At 34.7% G+C, this 19,631-nt stretch overlaps 1 protein-coding gene across 8 annotated transcripts; it reads right to left on the minus strand.

Moving 5' to 3' along the window:
• Window positions 1-285: 285 nt before the first annotated feature.
• On the minus strand, window positions 286-19,057 carry LOC109805270 (mediator of RNA polymerase II transcription subunit 16). 8 transcript variants are annotated; one of them, XM_083068604.1, is made up of 18 exons: window positions 18,383-19,057; window positions 17,478-17,546; window positions 16,721-16,809; window positions 16,082-16,194; window positions 15,633-15,734; window positions 15,138-15,228; window positions 13,770-14,390; window positions 10,030-10,648; window positions 9,786-9,865; window positions 9,521-9,603; window positions 8,620-8,856; window positions 6,137-6,308; window positions 3,281-3,780; window positions 2,939-3,115; window positions 2,213-2,587; window positions 1,400-1,676; window positions 1,197-1,294; window positions 286-741 (listed from the first exon to the last, which is right to left on the minus strand). In XM_083068604.1, the coding sequence occupies exons 1-16, from the start codon at window positions 18,646-18,648 to the stop codon at window positions 1,530-1,532; spliced, it is 3,741 nt and encodes a 1,246-aa protein (XP_082924730.1). In that variant the 5' UTR covers window positions 18,649-19,057; the 3' UTR covers window positions 286-741; window positions 1,197-1,294; window positions 1,400-1,529. The 8 variants fall into 8 exon arrangements, with proteins under 8 accessions (XP_082924730.1, XP_082924728.1, XP_082924731.1 ...); XM_083068602.1 differs by having other exon boundaries at window positions 1,197-1,676; XM_083068605.1 differs by having other exon boundaries at window positions 1,197-1,676; window positions 13,770-14,363; window positions 18,383-19,056.
• Window positions 19,058-19,631: the final 574 nt, after the last annotated feature.

Genomic DNA, 19,631 nt, shown 5'->3' on the forward strand with positions numbered 1-19,631 from the left:
CTAAAAAAACTAATGTATCGGGAGCAGTGTCCATTGCTAAATGCTGATGTTTGGATCAAACGGCAAGGAATTTGACAACAAGCTTGTGAAAAAAATAAATGTTGAGAAGAGTTTATTACCACCATAATATATCTGTTGTCTACTGTCTTTATTCGATTTTTTTTTTACAGGTATTCAATTAAACTTTTAGAATAACTAAAATTCAGTTCAATCAACAAAGAAATGTACTATTAAGAAAATATTAATGTATAAAGCTAAAAATGTGTGAAGTAATTTTACAAAATGTTGAACCACGTAAAAAAGTGAATAATGTTTGGCTTGAAGAAGGCAATAAGCATTTATAAGACGAGTAACATCATGTTTAGTTCTGTACGAGGTTAGGCTTTACTAAAACTGCATAATGTTAAAGGAGACCCCTAACCCTAACCCTAATTAAAAAATATAGGCCAGTCCAGTACATTGAATCATATCTTCTTACGATGTACCCCGATAAAATAAAATAAAATGTTTCATCAATTTACAGAGAAGCTAATAAGATGCTAACCTAATCTAACAATTACATGGCTTGTATTGCTTGCCACCTGCTCCATAACGCCGAGATGTCATGGTGAAGACAGTTGCAGAGATTTCTCGGGGATTAAAGAGTGACAACTAATATAGGCTCCTAATCTCTGATTCCCCAACAGCAACTTCTCACTCATTGTTACAGCCACATCACGAAACAGCAAGCAGATTCACAATCTGTATTATCAAATGAATAGTTTATAAAAGCCATTGTTATTTGTAAGGACTAAGGAGAATGTTGCAAGACAGAAGTTAATTCCACAACAATCCTCCATCTGATTTTTCATGCATTTACATGTTAGTAGAAATTTAATTTGTAACTCGGCAACTGTGCATCTAATATCAAGCAAGCTATCTTGTAAATGATCAAAGAATGAAGAAGCGCCTCTAGAATGAACATGGTCCACTGTCGACAATGCTGACACTAAATTTTAAAATTTTAATATTTTAACAGAAAGGACGGAATACAAGTATTATCTGTGTATTTTTAAAAATGGTTTATCATGAACCATAGTCAACTAAGAAATAAGAATATTGTTCAACTTTTTACATGTCATGCACATAATACCTTCATGATGGTATGCACTCGAGTTATTTTAAAAGTAGAGAAGTCCAAATGAGATATTACATACCTGCAAGGAGTTAACTACAAGCACTCTATGGATAAATTAACCATTACTGTTTGTGGAGTGACTTGACAATAATTACTCCAAAAAATTGATATCTGAAACTGATTTTCAAAAAAAAAATAGAAAACCAGCAGGGTAATCAGAAGGAAAAAAACTCAAATCCCGGATAGTATGGTCACCAATGATAACAACATGCCAACAACCACCTTATCAAGCAAATCTACACCTCCTGTACAACTTCAGTCAGCAATTCATCTGATTCATTTCACTGTTAGCCATTAATATAGCCATGCCTCCCTTTACGTAAAGTGAAACTTCAAATAACATTGAAGACATTTATACAACCCGAGCCCATGTTCCGCCACACATTGGGCAGCCATATGCCCAGCGGCTGATCCACCATATCTCCCGCTCATTCTGATCGGGAGAAGCAGCAGCATCTGGTGAAGCAAAAGCAGAAGTCTGCCGCTGACATCTTACACACTGCACCACAGAAGCAAACAAAATTACAAAATTGAGGAAGAATCATGCACTCATATTTAAAAAAAAAAATTAAAAAAAACTGAGTGATCAGGTAGAACAATACATAAAAGCACAAGCATTGAGATCATTACCCAATACCCTATTATTTTTCTTGAGACAATCAGGATCATTATCAATCATCCTAAGTTTTTGGAGGGAGTGTTAGAGATACAGTTTCTGCGCCTATCTCTGTTCAGTTTTTAGTGTATAAATATTACTTTAGTCTCTGTAACAGACAATCTTTTTCTCACTCAGTTAGCTTAGTTATTTTTCTGTTGTATGTGTGCTGAGTCAGCACCTAGAGTAGCTTGCTTGAGACTCTTCTCAGAGTCTTGCTTTTTGCATACAAATGTTATCTCATTGAGAACCGAGAAAATACAATTTCACTTTCAGATTTCACATTCTCGCTGATTATAATACTGTTATCAACCTTTAACGTGTCATGCACATAATGACAGGAAACAAAATAAATAAATAAACAAGATTTCTTTTCCCACCTTGTACCAGACTCCTTCAAGGCCAGTCTTCCATGTTGCAGTAACAACGTCTCTTCGAGATCCCATTATTCCAAGATAACCTCCCAAGCCCACAGAAGTGTTCAACCCAAAAGCTGCATCTCTTTCAGACATTCTGCGCTTCTTTGGCCATAAACGTTGAGTTCCATAGTAGACATCACAATGCTCCAATGGGCTGAAATCAAGAGGGTCAGAATTAACAAGTTTAGGTGCATCATTTGCAAAATCCACATCCTCCGGATCCGACCAAGGTCCACCAAACATATTTCGTCTATGCCACTCTTCAGCTGGAGGGTGGAGTTCTAGTTCACGTAGAAGAAGACCAGCAGCATCGGCACCTCTGGGACGGGGCATATTCTGCAAATTACATTTTTTTGCCAGGGAGCATTTACAGAAAGGTTACACACCCAAAAAGAAATAAAAACAGAGTAAAATAACAAAAGCTTAACTTCCAATAATTAACAGTAGTATTACATAATCTAACAAGCTGTTATCACATCACTAATTCAGTAGTAGAATTTTGCTGTATAAAGGAAGGCAACCAAGTCACTTTCCAACAGTACTTAATTATTAACTTTTATATAGTCAAAGCCAATCATTCAGTAGCATAAAAAGCTTGAGTCAATTTTATAAAATAATAAGTATAATAAGCTTAACTTGTCTCCCAGGAATAAGAAATTTAAAAGAAACAGAAAACCATGAAGTTACCTGCATATGTGGACCAAGGGAAGCTTCCACAACCTCTGGCAGTACAGTATAGTTTCCATCAATATAATGTAACCGAACTTGAATGTTGCTGCTCCCCACTTGAGAAACTGGCAATGGGTGTTGCAACCCAGCTGTTCGGCGGCATAGATCTATAAGCATCATAAAAAGCACCTTGACCTGCATTATAAGCACAATGAGAAAAGTAAAATAACAACCTACTTTGTAACTTCCCTAAGAAAAATAAAGAATTGGCAAAAGTTTGAAAACACTAATGTAGAATACAAATTACAAACAAAAAATAAAGGATACTTCAAACAAGTTGCAACATTTATTAATGTATACCTCATCAAACATATATCCCTGGCCAGCATTCCCACTACCCAATCTTGAACGCCCAGATGGTACTTCTTCAGCTCCTTTTACACCAGCTCGACCTGCCTGACCATCATCTGACTTAACCACAGCAGAAACTGGTTTTCCAATATCCTCCACCTTGCCAGGAGCAGGAGCATTAGATTGAGGCTTTTGTATATTTGTATCAGCAGTTCTATTTGCAACCCCCATATAACGAGGATGTTGAGTTCGTCTAAAGAAAAAGCAAAAGAGCAAAAGTTGGCATAGTCTGTGAAGGAAATGACAGTCCCCAATAAGTCTAACTGCTGGTGTTCCAGGAAATGTTCCGGTATTAATGCTAATAGGCATAAATGTGGAGGGGCCACTGATGGGATTAGGAGTTGGATTGGCTCCTCCATCACTTGTGTTGCTAATCTTGGCTATAGCTCCTTGCACCCAGGTTTGCAACTGGGTGCTGCCCATAGAGCTGCTGGTCCCATTTTGACCTCCTGAAAATAATTTTTATTTCAGTTTGATATGTAAATTGTAAAACAAACATTTAAAATCAAACTAGTGGTAAAAAAATGATTAAACCATTTTAGGGCATCATAGTAGAATTGGGATTCAAATAGTGAATCAAAAGGCTCATTTATCAAATCGCAAATCAAATCATACATTGAATCATAAGATTCGTGATCAACAACAGAACATAGCACATGCAAATAACAAAGATATTAAACCACATATTCATGATCACTAACTAAAAAACAAAGGTCTAGGCATCTAGCAGAGCATGAAATGCCCCAGTTTTGTTAAAATTTGGTATAATAGAATAATATTAAAAATTATAATAAATATTCTGCTATTTAAATTATTATATATTAGAGTTTATAATAAATATTCTGCTCTTAAATTTATTATATATTAATTAAATATTTGTATTTGAAAAACTATAACAGATTTTATTTATCATGTTTTATAAAAGATTTATGATAAAAAGATATTAAACAGTACTTAAAATATAAACAATAAACACATCAATTAAATAGTTTCCATTTGATGCTAGACAAAACTAAAATATCAAGTTAATATTAACCACATGTCCATAGTTGTATACAATCAAGTTCATTTACTCTTGATCTCTTGTGAAGCGAAGTTATCATATTTACACATATAGTTAACCGTGTATCCAAGTAGTAAGATTCATATGTATATGTTAGTTATTACTCATTTAAAGAATACTTTCCATTTTGTTATATTCTATATTTGTTTCTGTAGTCAATTAGAGTTAAGAATCCAGTCCAAGTATAAATGAATTAGTGTTTTTGACTTCTTGATAGAAACTGGATCAAGATTACACAAAGAAAAGAAAACAGTTTAATCTGCAGAATTTTGATAATCTGCATCTTCCAATGCCCAAAGCCCCAATTCTCTCACAAATAGACTAGATAAAATCCCTCTCAACCCGTGTAACTATTTATGGCTTTTACTTCCTGCACCCTTCCAGATAAGTTCCAAAACTACCTGTAAAACTTATTACCTTCCCCTTCCCGAATGTAAAAATATGTTTCAGAACACTCGATCTGGAAAGTTAAAAATGTGTTCCAAAACATCCAATCTGAAATGTTACATGTACTCTGGAACACCCAATATGGAACGAGAAAATGTGTTCTAGAACACCCAATCCAGAAAGTTAAAAAAGTGTTCCAGATTGGGCTTTCTGGAGTTGGAGAAGTGCTTTCTTGTCATGTGGGTGGACACGGCTAATGCCATGTCGCAAGCACAATTGGTGGAAAAAGAAGAGGTATAGGGCATTTCTTTTCCGGAACACATTTTTTAGTTTTCAGATTAGGTTTTCCAGAACACATTTTCTCATTCTAGATCAAGTGTTCTTGAACACATTTTTAACATTTTGGAATGGGTGCTCCAGAACACATTTAACATTCCAAATTGGGTGTTCTGAAACACACTTTAACATTCAGGAGGGGAAGGGAATAGAACTTAGGGACATTTTTGGAAATTTAATATTTTGGAAGGTGCAGAAAGTAAAAGCCCCTATTTACAGACAGCTACTGGTCTGCTAACATAAACACACCCTTAATGGGCCTTAATCAATTGCAAGCCCATTGCCCTTCTTTCCAACATAACTCCTTGTATTTCTTTGACTAACAAATTACTAAAATAACTACTAACTGACCTACCTCTGTTTTATCCCCTCAGATTGCATTAATACACTGCAAATAGTTTATACTCTCCCCCTTTCCTCCCTAAATATCAAAATCCCCATAAATTCAACACTTCTAAAGTAGATTCATAATAACACCAGATTTAACCAACTTAAAAATTACAAGTATGGATCTATCAAAAAACATCAGTTAATTAAATAGTAGTAAGGATAGGTTACTCCAAATGCTCTGGACTGAGCACTCTTGCCTAGCCAAGATTCCAAAGGGTCAAGTAAACAGTAACCCAAAGGTTTATCAAAAAAGTGTTTTTTTCCCTCCCTTCTTAAAAGTTTATTCAACAAGCATCCTAGTGCCACAGGATAACCATATGTAGGCATGTTATTTGATAAAGCAAGCTATATATAAGAACCATCTATCATAAAAATAAAAAATAAAAATAAAAAAAGTTGAATTAACATGATGAATTTTTAAATAGAACCTTAAAAATTATTAGTCCCTATAGATTCAAAAACCTTTTCAGAGGACTGACTTAAGGACCCACCATTAAGAAAAGTTTTTTAACCTTCAGGAGCCATTCATAGTTTTTAAATTATAGGGAATAATTTAAAATTTCAAATAGACTAATGGATCTTCAGATTAATAAAACACAAAAAATGACATTTGATCAGTGCATACTTACCCTGACTTGTTGCAGGTGTTGCTGAACTTTGGGTAGGACTAGCAACCATATTACGGTTGCTTCCAGTGCCTGCAGTCACAGCATGACTTGCCAATGTGCGACAGAAACTTGCATAACGTCGCAATCGAGTAATAAAATGTGAAGCCAAATCAAGAACTGCATCCACATAAGCCTGCAAAGATCAAAACAATTAAGAAACAGGAAATCGTAGAAATAAATATTATCAAATGTATAAAAATATCAAAGAATAACTCATGAAACAAGCAAGCCAAAGAAAAACCTCCAAGGGATTTAATAATATTATGACATATACAGGATGACAAGCATCTTTATTAACAAAAGGCATAATTATATGCAAGCATCTCCATGCTCGTACATGAAAACATAATTGCACAAGTAACTAACAGCATGTTATAGTAGCACGTGGCTGCAACAGAAGTGGATTGAGTCAACCTTTTTGCGGGGTGGTGATAGCAGCTTGATTTGTGGGCAGATACCAGACATATTTTACTATTGCAGACATCACGGGTGCTATGGTTAACAGATGATTAAATTGACAGAAAACAATAGTTAGGGGCAATTATGGCTGTTATGAGTAGAAAACAAATGCTTGAATATAATTATGGCTGTTATGAGTAGAAAACCCTAAACCCTAAATCAAAAATTAAAGAATTTGTTATAAATAAGTTGCAGTTTACACACAATCACCATCAATCTAGAACCAATAAGAACATAGTAAAAGGTCAAACAATGAAAGATGATGGTGAAATTAATAGAAAAAGAGCATAGCAAATTAGAGTAATGAAAAATTAGCAGAACGTGAAGTAGGTGGGAAGTCTAAAGGAAGAAGAAAGAACTGAATAGAGATAAAAGATAGTCCTATAATGCGTGAAGGAATAGAGGTCAAAACACAGGTAACTGCAATCAAGGTTAGTGCCTTGAATTTCCCATTCAATTCTACAGTAGATTTCAGTTCCTATCACCATCCTTTTTTTTTTCTGTGAAACACATCCTCAGTTCTGCCCCTATTTGCTGCTGACAATTAATTCCAACCCTTTTTCAGTGCTACGATGGCATCATCTCAGTCACAATTAACCCAAGAGAGCACCACCTCAATCTCAGTCCCAGCTTCATTCACTTCTCATTAGAGGTGGCAAAAAAGAGGTCTTGTGGATTTTAAAAGACTACATAAAAATATAATAACTTATAAGATTTTTTTAATCAAGATTTTGTAGTTTATATTTTAATGGATTTATATCATAGAAAATTATAAGATTTAAAAAGACTGAATTTATAAGATTTGAAAGGATTTCATAGATTTTTAGCAAATATTCAAAGTTACAAGTGAATAAAAAAATAACAAAAAATGATAAAGGTTTGGATTTTGATAAAAAAGAATTAAGGTTAAAACAATTTTTTAATAATTAGTATTTTAATTTCTTGTTGCCAAAATTATATGAAATCTCACTTTCATTGGAGGATGAACGATCACCACATAAGGAGCATGTTAAATTTGCAACAAACATAAATGTTGTGGGCAATACTAATTTTGTGGATAGCCCAAATAAAGATATAGGAGTGAGAGAAAGAGGATATTTCAAAAATAAAATATTTAATTTTTAAAACATTAATTTTCTTTATGGATCAAATATTCATCCATAAAAAATATGTTAATGGACAGATTGGATAAAAAAAATTATTGGATCAGATGGATTGAATTATTTTAAATGAAATTTTAATGGATCCAATGAATTCATGGATTGTTTTTATCCAATCCATTATAATCCAACTAAAAAATTATTCGATCTATCCGTTTGCCACCTTTGCTTCTCATGATTATTGACTTGATAATTATGTCTCATATTGATGGTGATTGTATGTCTAGACTATGACTTTATAATTGAATGGATCTCTTCATTGTTGAGAGGGTTGCCCAAAAGCAGTATATAAGGCATACCAAGTAAAACTTACAAGTAAACCAGATATAGAGATGGTAATTAGGGTTGTTGTTTCCATTATTAATAAGATAAATGCTAGCAACACACTATTTTAAACATACACTAATTGGTTAAAATTTATTGGAAAACACAATTTGGTGGGTCCCACATCCTATTGAATGACTCTCTTGATTTTGTAATTTTCCATAAATTTTAACCAATGACTCTCTCTTGCTAGCACTCCTCTTATTAATAATGATATGACTTTAATTTTGAGTATTTTTTATTTTTGAGCATTTTTGTGTAGTGCAAACTACATATTATTTTCATTATCTTGGTATAGCAGCAATCCCACTATATGGTTTTTAGGGTCGGTCACTCAGCACTGATATCCAAGATAGACAACTATGCTATGGTAAAGACCAAACATAGCAAAGATGAGATGTATGCAGAAAAACAAGCAGAGAACCACAAACAAATTACATTTCATATATTCTGATCAAGCAAAATTAGGTAAGCAAATTCCAAACTGTAACCAAAGCAGACCTGAATACTAGGAATTAGTGCAGGTTCAACAGCCATTGATTCAGGGTCAATGCTGGATAATGTTTCAGCAGATGCTTGCCAAAGCTCAGGAACTAAAGCTGAAGAATTTATCAATGCAGACTCAATTCCTTTCCCAAGCATATCCAACAACAGCCTAGCTTGCATATCCAGGACCATCGCCCTTACCTCTTGGGCATTTGATCCTTCTAGCAACCTACATTTTATCCTGTCTAGACTCTGCAATCATTTAGAACCAAATTCATTTAGCCAAAAAATTAGCAACACAGACACTATCACATACCAGGCTTAAAATACAACAATGAACAGAAATAAGTCAAAAGACAAACAGAAGTCAATATTGTTTAAATTATAAAAATATAACTAATAATAAATAATAATAATTCTCATCTGAAAGACATGGCTAAAGGAAGGCACAAAATTGGTTGAACAGTGATCATTAGCAATTTTAAGGAAGTTTAAAATCATATTCAGACTGAAATCCACAAGGACAATCAAAAATTCAAATTTATAGCAGTGAACTGACCTCAGATCAAATGTTAACTACGAAAATTTCAACACCAAATTGAGCATTTTCTCATCCACAAGTTATTGAGTATGATCAATACATATATAGGTTATGCCTAATGAAAAAAGTAGAAGCTTCAACATGAAATACAAAGTTGTCAATAGCAAGCTTTCGCTGCTGGTTCCAAAAAGTTTGTTAAATCCACAAAACATAGCACCCACAGTTAATATGGAACAATTTACTCTCACCACAGTTATTTGAAAAGGAATGAGACCCCTCTGGAGGTAAGAATGAAGAAGTTAAAGAGCAAATTGAACTAAATTATGGAAGCCAATGACAAAATGCTGAAAAGATGATAGTTCAACAGTAACATACAGGACCATACTGTTGCCTGTGCTGAACAGAAGGGAGAGAATGGAAATCCGCATCCAAGACTGCAATTACACTATTAAGTGAAACTGAAACCAGGGAAAAAAGAGTGTCATTTGTTAATATACAGCACTAATACCACAGAATATTATGCAAATGCTTTCTAGCAGAGTACAAACATGAAACAGGAAATCACATTCTATTTTCTATGGCACAAACTTGAACATAAAATAAAAATAGCCAAAGGACTTGACAACAAGAACTGCCTTACCAATACCATCTTCGGCAGCACTCTGTGTACAGCCCACAGCATCCCACCAATCAACCCCAACTAAAAGGCTCCACCAAAACCTATTTTACTAACAGTTGTTAACACCATGCAAGCCATGTAAATCATTGACAAAAGAAACTTCTACTACCAGACAGTTAACAAATAAATGGAAACAACTACAAATTTATGGGAATACTGAGAAACAGTTAATATATCACATACTAGGAGAGACCAAAGAAATCACCTTTCAGCAATTGCCCGTTCCCAAGTCGATGAATTGGCCTTTACTTGACTAATGGGAATAGATGGAGGAAGAACCCGAATTATTCTCAATATTGTACAATTTTTGCTAGAATCATGCCAAACAGAAGCTGAACAGCAGCTTGTTGAAGAAAAAGCGGGAGCAGCAATTGCAGATCCAACATTAATTTGATAGTTGTCTACAGGAGTAAAATTTGGACCAGAGAAGACATGGACACCACCTCGAAGAAAAGCAATGGCAATTTCACCACCATGAGCAGAGTAAACAACTCGGGCAAGTGTCCTGACATCACTTGGGAGATCAAATGGATCAAAATTGACCCTTTTTGATTTATCAGAAACAGACTCAGATGCCTTTTGCATATCAGCAGCCATTCCAATTGCAGGTGATTGATGGTTCTTAAAATCATTTGTTGGAGGTATACTCAGGTCCACTTTGGACTGCCAAACAGTTTGCATAGGCGGTTGTCCACCCATACTTGAAGTAGGGTTTCTGAATATAGGATGGAGAACAACATGCTGTAAAGATGATTCCCACCGTTGCACTCTCCACCCTGTAATTGATGGGCCCTCATCTGGATCATAAGGGGACATATACTGTCCTGTAAAGGTAAAATCAGCTATATATCAATTTCTTAGTTCAATTATCTGAGCACAAGCACATGAAACATCTGGTATAAAATCCTGACAAACTTGCATCACATCCAGTATTGTCACAACATAGAGGAGTAAGAAGGCAAGACACTTACAGGGTGCTTCTATTTTAATGGATCTTACCTAACGATGTTAAGCTTGCGCAAGGATGAATATTGTGTTAGGATCCAATTGCAAGGTATGGGGCTTGGAAGTATGGGATTCTAATATGGAGTTTTATTGGTTCTCCCAAGGTTCTTATCAATTGGTATCAAAGTTGATTGTCAGTATCTTAGAAAGGGCTACCCCTACAGAGAGACTGACTAAAAAGGTTAAGGTTGAGTGAAGCATCATCAAGTGCAACTGCTGGGACAGGGACTTAGGTAATAGGTATTATGAAGTAAGCCCCACATCAAGTAGTATAGGATGCTCAGTGGAGTACGTAAGTGGCTTGGTTCTCCCCCCTTGACAACTAGCTTAAGGAAGGATTCCCCAAGTGCTTGGGTTGGGTGCTTGTCAGTTGTCACAGTGCAACATTGGAAGCACTGCTATAAGGGAAGAACTTGATAATTCTTTATCCAGTCCATTATCAGTCATCTGATAAACATTTTTTTTTCCTTGTTAATTGGGGGGCACTAATTCTGTTTCACACCAAATTAATTACATTTTAAGTGACATCATATGGCTTTAACCACAATTTAAGGATATTTAAATGGGTTTCACTTACAAATCCCAGGTTTTTATTCTAAGCAGATTTGGTCAAATTAACCGTAACCTTTAAAATAAAGGTTAAAGAGTAAAGATTTGCATTTGTGTTGTGGCAGTAGGGGGAGGAGGGGTGGAACAAAGAAAGCAGTTAGACAGACCAAATAAAAATAAATCAAGAAAAACAACGATATAAACAAAGGAAAGCCTTATGTTGGATCGAGCGCTTACCACTAGGCCAAAAGCTATAGCTGATACAACATGAATTTATCAAAGCAAAAATAGTATGAATTTACACAAAATTTGGAATGGAAAATTTTTTGGCTTGCTCTTTACCTTTAGATTATTTTGTTATTATATTCTTTTTGATGATTGCCAAAGGGGGAGAGAAAGGATAAGGATCACAAAAGGAAAAAGATAAACATTTACTCTACTTGGTTTTTTGATGTTGCCAAAGGGGGAGAGATAAGACCGCAAAGGAAAAGAAAATGTTTATTTTTTTTTTCTAACATTACTTTGGGCTAAGTTTGACTAAAATATTTTGACAAAAATATTCTTGATGCCCAACTTGACACTTATGTTTTAAAATATAAACATTGATCTCTACAATCTTTTTCAAAACATAAGTACAACTCTTTTTATAAAATAAAAGGAACTTCAATCAATGCTTTACTAAGGGGGAGTGATCGAAATATATTATTTTATTTTTTTTCCCTTTTCAGTGAATTGTCATCATCAAAAAGGGGGAGAATGTGGAAGAAAATATGCACAAATGTTTTGATGATGCCAAAGTGATAATAAAGCATTGAAGAAGAATCAAGGTTGAGCTAAAGCAAGTTGATGCAAGAACAATATCTCAATTGGTACATAGATAAATCTTGTCAACTTAGCTAAGTATGTAAAAGAATCTTTTGAAATTGCAAGTATGCTTGGCCTTGAGAATAAGTTTTCAAAAATCTCAAATTAATCTCTTTAAATTTAAACAAGTTTTAAATCTTTTGAAAGTAAGTAAAAATGTTTTCAAAAGACTTAACAAAAGCTTTAAAGAATAGTTCAAATCATTTCTTAAAAGAGATTTGTGAAAGAAATTATTGAGATGAAGTTTTCTACATAAAAGTTTTTGAAACAATAAAAATATGTTCTGGTAATCCATTACCAGACCTTGTAATCCATTACCAGAACAGGAAATTTCAAAGTTCAAATTTTTGAATTTTTTATCTTCTGGTAATCGATTACAAGGGTCTGGTAATCGATTACTAGAACACATTTTGTATTCAGAATTCGAACTTTGAAATTTCCTGTTCTGGTAATGGATTACAAGGTCTGGTAATGGATTACCAGAACATATTTTTATTGTTTCAAAAACTTTTATGTAGAAAACTTCATCTCAATAATTTCTTTCACAAATCTCTTTTAAGAAATGATTTGAACTATTCTTTAAAGCTTTTGTTAAGTCTTTTGAAAACATTTTTACTAACTTTCAAAAGATTTAAAACTTGTTTAAATTTAAAGAGATTAATTTGAGATTTTTGAAAACTTATTCTCAAGGCCAAGCATACTTGCAATTTCAAAAGATTCTTTTACATACTTAGCTAAGTTGACAAGACTTATCTATGTACCAATTGAGATATTGTTCTTGCATCAACTTGTTTTAGCTCAACCTTGATTCTTCTTCAATGCTTTATAATCACTTTGGCATCATCAAAACATTTGTGCATAGGATTGAACACATTATCACAATATATATTCAATTTGTTTGACTACCTTTTTACCCTTTAACTATTTTGTTTAACTACTCCACTATTTTGAAGTTATCCACATACTTTCTTAATTTCATTATTCTTATTTTTATTTTTTTATGACGAGGCACAAGGTGCCTCACTTTCACCAATAAATGAATAAACACGATACAGCTTCAGAGATTTTAAACAGACTTCATCAGGACTTAGTAATAAGAACAAGCACAATCAAGTTGGATTAAAATTACAATGTTAAAGAGAGGAGAGGGGGGCGAAATAATGCAAATTGGGAAAGAGGCAAAACAGAGATTGAAAATGAAAGGATAAATTCATTATCAGAGAAGTCACACCTTAGCACTGAGCAAATTGCAAAGTTGCTTGAGTAAAACAAACGAGAAGTGCTAGTAGTACTCTCTCTAGCACACTTTCCTTTTAGTACTCGCTTTACCGTTAGTTGAAAGTTATTGGAAATCACAAATTTTGGCGAGTCTAATTTATAAATCAGGAGACTCATTAAATGAGAAATGAGACCACCAAAATTTGTGTTTTTCAATAAATTCAAGTCAATAGTAGGGAGTTTTAGAAATGAAGTGTTAGAGATAGTGTTACTAGCACTACTCCAAAAAAGGCAAAATCAGCTTCATACCTTCAACTATCACAACAGCTATCACCGAACCGGCACGAGTTGGATCAAAGGCCACTGCTGTTACTCCAGAACCCCATGTAGTGGTTGCTGCAGATTGAGCTGCAGCTTCAGGACTCACGTATGCTGAAAAATTTGAGACTGGCGAGCAATATAGAGGTACAGCATCACCAAGGTTTTGGTCAGTCTGTTTTTTCCCTTGCTTTGCTTCAGATAATAGATAATCTTGCCAACTAAATAAATATGCAGCTAAAGGTGCAAAACCAGCCCAGTTGGGCGGGCTAAGAGGTGGGACACCACAAGTGGTACTTGTCTTTGGAGCTACCTGGAAACCATTTCCAGGCCCAGGTGTGACCTCCCAAACGACAATGGTGGATGGATTAACAATTGGTACACCTGCTACATGCATGGCTCCACTGTCAGTTATGATAGCATCACCAGCCATAATGCCACTGGGCCCACAACCCAAAAGTCCTTTACTAGTGCAAAACCACTTTGGTGTTGTTCCACTCTGACTAGGAGGCCACTGAGACCAGTGAAGTTGAACTGAGCCTGATGAGAACACAGAACAGACACACAGGAAATTGGGCCATCTAGCTGGAAAAAAAAAACTGCATGCATCAGCTGCACAAGCATAGTACATTTAATACATATAGCCGATGATAATTTAAAAATGAAATAAAATGAATGAATGACAAATATGCAACCAAATAGAGGAATTTTCATATATGATCCAAAAAATAGACGTAATTTCAGAAGCCATCATAAATAAAACAAAAAAATCCACTGGGTTTTTAACTAGCACTGACTCAAATATTACACAAAATAACTGGCACCGACTCAATTATTCAGGAGTTGGGTAATGACTTGAGTGTGATTAAGACGCCAAAGGTTTAGTCGTCCACCATGCCACCCATCCCCCTACCCTACCATGAATGATTTAGCTCCAACATACATGAAAAAAAAATTAATAATACACATAAATGTCATTAAATGAAACTTGTATGAATTTAGATAATACATGGAATAGAGATGGTACTATAAATGAAACAAGAAAATTAAAATATTGCTAAACAAAGATTATATGAATTTTAGATATAATTTCATCTTGTGTTGCATTCATAAAGAAATTTTAGCCCCAATGTCACTAAAACAAGGGAATAAATGGCAAAAATTAGAGAACAATATAAAGGTGGTACTTGTGGACACACATATTACCACTAGCTATTAACAAAATTGTTGTGGAACAAAAAAAAATGAAGGAAAAACACTCAGCGATTGGGGAACTATCCCCCTACTCATGTGTTTGTACTTCAAATGTACCCAAGAGAAAAAAGGAAAACAGAAAAGAATGTAAATAGAATAATTGACCTGAAGTTTGAGATTGCTGCGAAAGAAACTTTTCCTCAAATGTCGACTTAGTATTGGCGGAAGCACTCGATTTGGATGAAAGCCACCTATACTATTAATTCAAAAAGCAATTGATTCAGATTAAAAATGAACTACCCAATAATACATGGAATAGACTTGGGTTCTAACAGCCTGTCAAGCAATGCTTGAGTACATTTTGCAGAAAAACAATCCATGTTACAATTTGAAACTATGGTCTATCTTACTGAAATATGATAAGGTACAAATCCTGAACTATTTGCTTAGAGGTTCCATCATTGAAAGTCCATGTTTGAAAATAACTAAAGGAAAGGGGGGGATAGAGAGAGAGAGAGAGAGAGAGAGAGATTCCCTATCCCTTACATAACTACAATTGTTCAATGGCAAAATTAGACAAATAAAATGTTTACAAGACTTCATCAAAAGAAATGTACAAAGTATTTGAACATATCACCAGAAGACTAGCTAACATTATACCGGAGACACCCCTGATAGCCACTTTGTAACAACTGCAATGTCTTGCCGCCACTCATGCTCACGCTGCCAACAGCTAGTATCACGGACAAGATTAGCTGGCCCCTGAATGAACAAACAATATTAGAGGAACAAATATACAACATAAGCAAATATGTGCAATAGAGAAACCAGGAAAGAGTAGAGGTGGCCAAATGTTCAATCAAATATACTAAACTAAAAGATATGCTAAAATAGGATTTAACACCTCCAAAGTGAGAAAGAGCATAAAGCAAGAGAATAAAACTGTGTCCAACATTGCTGTTAATAAGTACCCACTCTAAATTGAGGGTGGATGCACCCTCACATTCTCAGTTTATCACTTTAGAGGAACCAAAGCACCAAGAATATCTGAATATAAGACAGTCGCATACATTGCAAAGCCATAGGAATGAGATTGACAAACCACTTACTTGAGAAGGTTGAGTCCAAATAGTTACCCTCCCATGGAAATTTGCAATTAGTAATGCACGGGGACAAGAGATTGGAGACCACTCGATGAACTGGACAGAATCACGAGGAGAATCTGCAGAAGGTATAAATACAATTAATTAAACTTTCAAAAAAAAATCAGTTGGAAAAAAGAAGTGAAAAAGAACATCCAAATGGCACTCAGAGATCAGCCTATGGTAAAAGTGCTAGTTAGTTACAAGTTAGCTTGACAGATGGCAAGTAACAGCGGTCAGTAGTCTAAGAAGTTAGTTTTGTTGTAACTGCTTTCAGTGGGTATATTATCCCCATCACTGTATTATTGTTAAATAGAATGAAAGCACTTTTTTGTGACTCAAATCTAGTTATTCTCTTTCTCTCTGAATTTCTTTGAACATTAACAAGCGGAGATCTTAACTCCATCTGTGTAATCCTAAATCAAAATATTGTTACTCTTAATTGAAGCCAAATTATACTGTTGAATAGTATAAGACTTATGCTAGAAACACAAAAACTTAAAAAATTACTAGCCTAAAACCTCAATTGTTCAGGCTGCTTTGGCATTAGATATAGCAAAAATGACACATCCAAGGTCACAAAAAGAAGCAAAAACATCAAAATACCTGCTATAACATTGAAAACTGCACATTCAGTTGGCCTCTCTGGGATCACAATATGTATAGGGATCCAAAATGGTGGATTTGCAGTTGAACTATGGAGAAAAGAAAAACACTAATAAGCATTACAATTTACAAATTGGCGATAAAAACAAACACACAAGTGCCAGCAAACCAGTTAAATGAGCAATTGATACATGAATGATTCCTCTTTGGATGTGGACTTGAAACAAAATAAAATTAACTTAGGACTTGAATGAGCCAGTTTGCATTTTGCAGTATATTCAATTCAGATCATTGAAACAAATGTAGAGATTTTTTCTTCTTCTATTTTTTTAAGCTCGTTAAAAGCTATGGTTTATGAAGCCTGTTATTTTTGTCATTTTATTTCAATAATGGAGTGTTATAATTTAAGTATTTTTATTGCATTGGGAGTCTTCATGAAAGGAGTGCTAGTTGACTTGGTTTGTTCTAGTCTTTTATTGCAAAATTTGTCAGCCAACAAATAAGAAAAATGGCCAAGTGCGGAAGTGTTATTATATAAGACAATTACTGAAACAGGTTAAAGACACTGTTAAATATGTTAAAGGATATATCTGCAATATCGCTGCTCGGTACTTCATCTAGATCTCCACAATCAACTAAACTAAGAGTGCATTTGGAAAAGCTTATGTATAACATATTTGTTCTCAAATAAACATATAGAATGTGGTCAAAGATTTTCAGACAGGAATCATGTTCAAAAAGATAAAAAGACAAAAACCTTGGAATTCTGGCACATGTTTCTGCTGCACAAGCTATAGCATTCAGTTTTCCACACCAGGAAACAGCACTGCAGAAAAAACAAAATAAAAGAAAATGAGATATATTGATAGTGCCAGAATTATTGTGCTATAAAAGGCCTAAAATGCTTCCTCCGGACTCAAATACACACAAACAAATCTCAGGAAGGGTGGACCAAAATATAAGCAAATACTAACTAATTTTTATCCTATTTAATGATACCATCTCCAATCCTTTATTTAATTAAGATTTTATTTCCACTCTTAATTATTATTGATATCAAGTTATATAAGTATTGAAAAAGCTTATTTTTAATTGACATTAAAAAAAGTAAATAATAGTTAACTAATTTTCTTAATTAGTGCAAAAATTAGTTAATTCTGTTTATGAACTAAGCTCGCAGGGAGTAGCACACAATCAAAAATTGGAAGAGCAAAAGAAACATGCCAGAATCAAAATTTTACATTGAAAAACTCGTACACTGTCAGCCAAACGTTCTTTTAGAAATTGTTGCGACACAATACTCTCATCCATCGGCATAAGGATGAAAAATATCATCAGAAGGGATGACCACAAGCTGCATCAGCAACCGTGCATTTTCACCTCCCAAATTCCAATACACAACAAGTAAGCACTTCATATTACGAAATAACTCCTACAGAAGCTCTCTCATCTAAGGTCTTCGAAAGCTGAAGTACATAACTTGACTACAACTTCTAAGAAAAGTTCAATTCAACTTATTTTTCTTCTCCTATAAATGCTTACAGAGAAGCTTATCCAAGTAGGATCAAGCACTACCACACTAAGAAAACAAGCCTCCAAAAACGAAGACCAACAAATGCAGCAAAATTGAAGCAGAAAGAGTTGAATTGCGGAAACCCTGACCTAAAATTGCGACAAAGTTCGGGGACGCTCATTTTGTGCAGCAAATTGGACCTCGGCTGCTTGAGCTTGATGGAGAAAACGGTGGCGGGGTTGACCGGATCTTCCTCCATGGGTTGTGGGTCGTGCGGCGGCTTCTCGTCGGGCGCGAGGTCCTGTTCTTCGGCGGCGACGGCGGCGGCGGAATCGGGTTTGTCGGAGGCGTTGGGAGTGTCTTGGGGAGACTGAGCGAGGGGCTCGGCCTCTGTGGCAGTACCAATTTGATTCATTCCGAAATGCCCTAATTTTTATATGCGAAAGCGAAGAGAGAGAGGGTTAGTGGTGGAAAGTCGCAATTGAAGGCGACAGATAGCACTGTTGGAAATGTAGAGAGAGAGAGAGTGGGGTTAGTGTGAGTGGGAAAAGGGGGAAAACGGAGGGAGAGGGTTTGGGGATTTCAATTGTTTAATAAAGGGGGAGATTGTGATAGGTTGCTTCATCTGAGGTTAGGGTTTTGGTGCTGCTCATGTGCTGGACAAACCAAAGCCGGTGATTCTTCTTACAGACAACGGGAATTCAATTCCTAATTTGTTTTCTTTTGTTTTTTTTTTTCTCTGTTCTTGACTTGGTCGGGGCTTGTGTTGTGACTTGTGACACTCACCGATTGAATGGGATGTTTGTTTAATGATGCTGTTCGTGTTTTTCCTGCACACCAGAGAACAATCCACAATGAAAAGGATTTGTTTGGATTTAGAATAGAGGGATTTATTTATTTATTTATTTATTTATTTATTCGGATTTTGGAGTTTAGAAAGGATGTAATTGTAGGTTAAATTATAGATTATAGAGTTGACCTTTATCTTGTTTTTTCAAGATTTAATTTAGTCCTTTAGAAAAAGTTATTTTCTTATCATTTCAAAATAATTCCATTTAGTCTCTTATGTTTGAAAAAAAAATCCAAAATAGTCTCTTTGTTAATTATTCAAACGAATAGTTTAGGATGTAATATTTAAAATTTAGATGTAGCATATAACATACACATGATATGCAAACCAATAGTTTAGGATGTAATATTTAAAATTTGGATTTATGAACCTCGTGTAGCATAGAACATACACATATATGCATGTTAGTATTCATGATAGAGGTGAACATTCCTTAAATTGAAAGTTTATTGAGAATTTATCACAAAGTTAAAATGTTCCCCAAGGATCCCAACTCACCTACTGCAAATTTATCCTTTATCATACCAAGTGTATTATTTCTTGTTGCA

The sequence above is a fragment of the Cajanus cajan genome, chromosome 2 (genome assembly GCF_000230855.2).
Source record: "Cajanus cajan strain Asha chromosome 2, NIPB_CcT2T_4, whole genome shotgun sequence".
In the NCBI taxonomy this organism is placed as follows: domain Eukaryota; kingdom Viridiplantae; phylum Streptophyta; class Magnoliopsida; order Fabales; family Fabaceae; genus Cajanus; species Cajanus cajan.